We start from the raw sequence: 6000 nt of genomic DNA, 5'->3' as shown, positions 1-6000 counted from the left end.
CTGGGCAGTCAGCTGGAAAGTGACAGCAATGGGCAGTGATGCTCAGCAGCCCACAGGAAGCATGCTAGGTTATATAAGCCCTTACAAAGAGAGCAGCTGGTTTGGTATTTCTTGGGAGCATGAGGATTCAGAAGAGCCGGCAGCTCAGGACACAATCCACAGCAACTGTAATGCGTGACACTGGGGAGAAACCACCACCCTGGCTGCTGCTCCATACCTCCTACACTAAAGTGTAACCCCTTTTCCCCCCTCACAATCACACACAACTCCACTGGCTCCCTGGTTCATTTTCAGATCCAGCTCAGATTTATTGTTACACATATCCCCCAAGGCTCCTGGGAGCACAGGATTTGGCCAGGTCACTGTGGGCCACAGCTCTCATCTGGTGGAAAGGGCCAGGGGATCTGAGTGACCACCTGAGCTTGGTTTTGCACTTAATCCACAAGATAGAACCTGCCTCTGGATGCAGCTCAGAGGGATGAATGCCACATGTGTCGGGCTACTGCTGGAAACAGGCAAGGATCCTCCTTAGAGGTCTGATCTCCCACTAATAACGAGCCCAGACCCTGCTCAGTGCATGAGATCTGCCAGCCCACGATACACATTCCTGCAGGCATTATCAAAGGCGCACTGATTCTTCTGAGGCACACTGGTTCAGTGAAAGCTACTGACCCTCAGATTGATGAGAACACCACCTCTCTCCCCTTTGGTGGACTGGGTTAGGCCATGCGGACGCCGAGTGTAGATAGCTCTATCCCCGCTGCAATGCTCACAAACACATGGCTGCTGCTGCTGTGGTAGGTAGAGACCTTGTCCCAGCTGTGTTAAGATGACCCAAGTCAGCCTGATACCACAGTCTTGGCTGAAGAGAGATTCCAAGGAGAGAAAATACCACCTGGAAGCCCGCCCTGCTCAGTTCATGATCTTCAGGGCCTTCCCCTGCTCGTGAGCGGGAGGAGGAGAGCACTGGTTAGCAACTAGAGCAGCTAATGGGCTAGGAATCCTGGGTTTTAATCCTAGCTCCTGCCCATGACTTGCTGTGACCCATGGCAAGTCACTTCACTGCTCTGCAGTTTACCTCAGAGAGATGAGGCTCAGTTAATGTACATAAAGCTGTGAGATTGTAACATGAAAAGTGCCATAGAGCTGTAGGGCGCCAATCCAGCCAGGGGCTTCTAGGTCTCCTTGTAATATACTCAGTGTCTGGGATAAGCCACTAACAGCAGCCCAGGAGATAAATTCACTTCTTCTGAGAGCCTGCGTAGGACCTCATGTTCCCTCCTCTTCCCCCAAACCCTCCCACACTGGAGAGAAGCAAGGGAGAAAGCCCAACTGTAGAAGGAAGCTACCCGTGGAACTGCTCTCAGGCCACAAGCAGCTTCTGCTTCCATTCTGCACCGTCGCCAGACAGCGCGGAGAGGGCGGATAGTTCCGGGCAGCCTCCTCCAGCCAGCCGAACAGGAATAAACAAACAAGCTTCCAGGCAGAAGGTAAAGAGAGGAGCTCTTCAATGTCCACATGCCCCTCCCCCTGGCCTCTGCTGACACCAGCCCCGTTCACCTCCTCCTGCCAGGGACGAGCACCCACACCAGCCTTGGTGAGCACACTGCATGCACGGGGAGCAACCCGAGGGCTAGCCGGGCATGCAGGCTGTTACACGGGCCCCCCTCACTGGTTGAATGTGCAGTGGGGCAGCGGTGCCCCATGCAAGTTGGCCTGTACAAGAGAGAATTTATTCCAATACATATTTATATACACAACGCTACCCACACCTCTGCCTTCCTCCTCCCCACTCCTGGGGAGCACAAGGCCCGTTCACAGCAGCTGCACTCCAGTCGATTGAGGCAATCCTCTCTCTGTCTCACGCTGGATGCAAAGACTAGAGTCCGTCCGTCGTCAGGTTCGGGGTTCATTTAGCCATCTCTACCCCCACGGCTTTGTTCATTTTGTCCTTGAGGTAGGCTTCCTTCTGCCACTCCGATTTCAGCTCCAGAAACTCATAGTAGGGAACCTGCAGCAGAAGAGGGCAGGGAGCGGGGTCAGGACTGACAATGGGGCGGCCGTGCTGATCTCTCTTGGGGCTGGGCAGTGCTGTGGAGCCAGCTTGCTTGGCCCCGGTGGAGAGAGGCAGGAGTGATCAGCAATCAGCCAGGTGACATTGACCAGCCCCCAAAAGAGAGGTGGTCCCTGCGGTGAGGTGTCTAAGGGATCACAGCCCCAAGCCTGCCGGGGACGCAGAGCGACCCTTTGGACAACACTTCCATCATGCCCAATCCCACTGGCATGAGACTGCCTGGCTCTCCTCTGGGAGCGTGGTATTAGCACAGACCACGGGGGCGGGGGGGGGGGGGGGGCGTGTGTGTGCGTGCGTGCTACAGGAGGCAGCCTCAGCTTGAAAACAGATTCCCTCTCCCTAGCTGCCTCAGGAACCACGTGGAGCAAAGATACAGCCCTTGAGAGTCTCAGCATGAGACTCCAGCAGAACCTAACCTGCCTGGAGAGGCAGTTACAATCAGCCGGCGTCTCCAGCCCACTCCAGGGAGGGAGAGCTCTCTGGCCACCTCGCTGCAAAATGCCCGATGGGACCCAGCTTGTGTGTGGCTGGCCTGGGCTAACGGCGGACAGTATCTAGAGCACTCAGCACCCCGCAGCTCTGCAAAATCTCCGATCCCAAAAGCAGTCATGCAACTAGACAGTGCATGGAGGACTAGTGACCCCACATCTCACCCCTCCAAGGGGTGGCAGCCGCACCAGCTAAAGTCATGCCCCATGACTGCAACACAGGCAGCTCAGCACATGCTTTTAAAAATGCTTAGAAATAAATAAGGGTAGTTGTGGACGGAGACGCTGGAACCCTGGTGCATATGCGGAGCCGCTCCGCTCTGCGCCAGCCAGCAGGGAGCAGCCTGCAGGCAGTCCTTGGCCCTTCTGCCAAGACCGCCACCGAGGGAGCTGCTGTCGCGAGGAGTTTCTACAACGCAGACGTGGGTTTGCTCGGAAAGGGGCTCAGACACCCAATCTCCTTTCATGCAGGCCACCACACAGCCGTCACAGCTGCCATGTGACGCAGTCCTCCGCCATTCTGGCAGCTGAAGGAACATTTCCTTATTTCAAAGCAAGATCAGTACGGTCTCCTAGCCCGCACTGGGTGGCTGTAGTGTATTTTTATTCCCAGCACACAGTGATAGAGATGTGGGGCCCAAGAACTACAGATGTTGCTGTGGCAGCTGACTGGGTCGGTACCCACCAGGACAGAGGCGAGTACTGAATTTGACAGGGCTGCAGGAAAGTGACATTTCCTGGCTAGCCCTGTGTAGGTACTATGTTACTGTTCACTGTAGCATGGGCGCATCGCCTACTGCTGAGGGGGGGGTCCACGCCACAAAGGTGGAAGAGCAGCTTGGGAAGCGTGCAGAGCAAGCAGGCAGTTCACTGGCAGCTCCACCAGTGTTGCTGGCAGCTGGCCGCCCGCTATTATTAACGGAGTACTTGGGTAGCAGGGCCTCTGGGGTTGCCGGTGGCTCTGACGCACATTAAAAAGCTGCCAGCCTCCGCCAAATCAGACACGCTGGAGCCTTTCATATACCTCTCCAAGCCAGGTGGGGGCAGCGTCTTACACGGATGTTTGAAGGTTGTGTCTATTCAAGGCTCTGAAGTAGTTTGTATAAATGGTAACTTGCAGGAGGCCTTTATAAATCTTCAGCGCTTTAGAGGCACAAAGTGCTACAACCAAATACCAACTATTATTATTAAATGGATAGGCAAACTCACTGCAGCCACTTCTGGGGTGGAGCACAGCAGCTATTCAATGGAGCACAGCAACAGTACAAAGCTAGTAGCGATGAATACAACACCCCACCCAAATTAACATCAGAGAGGCAACTATCTAAAGCAGAGGAGCTAAGATGCTGACTCTCCAGGAAGAATCAGGGGAGCTTTAATGAGCACAGGTTTAGCTTCTGATTATTTTTTTATTGGACACACAGCATTTCAAATGTTACATGGTCTAGTTCCTTCTCTTCACCCACCCACTTTATTATCACTTCCCACTACCAGGGTGTGGAAGGCAGACAAAGCACTGATTTAGAAATGAGGAATAAGGAGATGCTTGGCAACAAGGGATACTTAAGCTTGCAGCCGCGTGGAGAGGGTGCGATGTGTAGCCCATGGAGAAGGCAGCTGGGCCAGGTGGGGAAGACCCACACTAGGCAGAATGTAAGTCACTGGTCTATAGATCCCACAAGGAAGCCAGGGCCCCAAGGCAGCACCGCGAGAGGCAGTGGGAATTCTGGCACTAGTTTCAGATCAGGTCCTGCCTCAGGCTGTCAATATCGGCCACAAACTGGAAGGAAGCCGACTCTGCACTTGCTTGCTCTGGGATACGGTCTACTCAGCTGGCTTTAGTAACAAGTGAAGGTGGCTGGCGGGCCCAGGGAGGGTGGACGAGGGGAGCTCCGCGTCTTGCTTTCCTGAGCCAGCGTCGCTGCAGTTACCAACAAGCCTCAGAGCGCAGGCTTCCGCAGAGCCTACTGCTTTCTCAAGTGTGGGCTGCGGATTGCGGTCCATGGAGCAGTGGTGGGGAAAGGCACTGGGCTGGGACTCCAGTTCCTGGTTCTGCCACAGACTTTTTGAGAGCCCTGGGCAAGTCCCTTAGTCCATGTGCCTCAGATGCCCACTGGGGCGAGACTCCCTGGCCTGGGTTCTGCAGCAGCTCAGACTCCACGATCAGTATGGTTCCTTCTGGCCTTAAATCACAGTCTCTCTAAGATGCGGGATGATGCTTTGCTGCCCCCCCGGGGGCTGAGAGAATAAAGAATGACTGAGGAGAACCAGCACACCAGGGCCAGACAGGCACCTAGATAGAAAGGTACTGAAAAAACAGAATCCTATCGTCTCTGCCTTTGGATCAGCAGCTTTCCCTCCAGCTGCACTGGAAGTGTGGGACTAGAGCCGTCCCTGGGAAAGAGATCTAGTCATTTACACCAGGAGAAATCATTACAGCTTGGTAGGATTCCCCCTCTATATATAGCTCAGGGGAGCCAGAAGCTGCAAGGACCCGAAAAGCCCTCCAAGGACCCACAGTGACAGCGCGTGGGCAGGGCGAAGAGAACAGGACAGGCTGTGGAGAAATAGCTAGAGGGGGAGTTCCGTTGTGAGCGTCGTCTTGCTCCTCAGATACTTAGCGTAAGCGTTGCACCGAACGCAGGTGCTGATGCAGTGCCTAGAAACTGGGGAGCTTTGACAAACGCGAGGAAGGGGGAAAGGAGAGGAGGTGTTGGGCAGGAATGAATCTGCAGAGAAAGAGGGAACAGGCTAATGTCTGGTCCACAGAAACAGTAACACCTTGTATTGAGATAGCACTGGAGGATGGTCAACCCCGCGCTAACTAAGTCACACAACAGCCCAGGGAGCCAGGAGCAGTCCCACTGATTCCCAGGGGTTATCAGCCACCATTGTGGGTAAGAGGCACAGGCCCCTTGAGCAGATGCAGCGTCCTGGATCAGGCCATGGCTGACAGCCGCATGGTGTGTCTGCACTAGGGCTTTGCACTAGTAGTGCAGTTGCACGGGAGGCTGAAAACGCCCGTGGAAACAAGGCCCAAAGCAGAGAGCCAGCGACTCGCCCAGTAGCACCGAGGGAGAGAAGGTCAGATCCAGGGTTAGACCCTTGGCGTTTCTGGCTCCCAGACAAGGCTGATCAATGGCCAGATACTTTGATGGGCTCTCAGGTAAGTGCGGTTTATAGACTAGATTTTCTAGACAAGGACCAGGACCCCATTTCTACGGCACCTGGCACCTCTGCTGTGCCCAATCAATAAACAAATCCCCTAATAGCTTCCTCACGCACAGGCCCATAGGTGATGCCCAGCAACCTCTGCTGGCCAGAGTTAAAAAGGCAACGCCCCAGCATTCAGCCTCATTCAAACATGGCATATAGTGTCGCCCCTCTGCTTCCAACCTCTTTGCTGGGACATTTACACCTGCCTCTCCAGAGAGGGGT

The 6000-nt window shown here is 54.6% G+C and overlaps 1 protein-coding gene and 1 non-coding gene across 3 annotated transcripts in view; both read right to left on the bottom strand.

Annotated features, from left to right (window-relative positions):
* Positions 1 to 283: 283 nt before the first annotated feature.
* TBRG4 (transforming growth factor beta regulator 4) overlaps positions 284 to 6000 on the bottom strand; it is a 29585-nt gene continuing 23868 nt past the window's right edge. For both annotated transcript variants that reach the window (XM_048837329.2, XM_048837331.2), the window contains exon 11: positions 284 to 2011. In XM_048837329.2, coding sequence (XP_048693286.1) covers positions 1910 to 2011 — 102 coding nt within the window. In that variant the 3' untranslated portion in view covers positions 284 to 1909. The remainder of the gene's footprint in view (positions 2012 to 6000) is intronic.
* LOC125633112 (small nucleolar RNA SNORA5) lies at positions 3147 to 3284 on the bottom strand. The gene has a single exon (XR_007355499.1). It is a non-coding gene; the product is annotated as a small nucleolar RNA SNORA5 (small nucleolar RNA).

This window comes from Caretta caretta, chromosome 2 (assembly GCF_965140235.1).
Source record: "Caretta caretta isolate rCarCar2 chromosome 2, rCarCar1.hap1, whole genome shotgun sequence".
NCBI classification, from domain to species: Eukaryota; Metazoa; Chordata; order Testudines; family Cheloniidae; genus Caretta; species Caretta caretta.
This window is presented reverse-complemented; position numbering and strand designations above follow the sequence as displayed.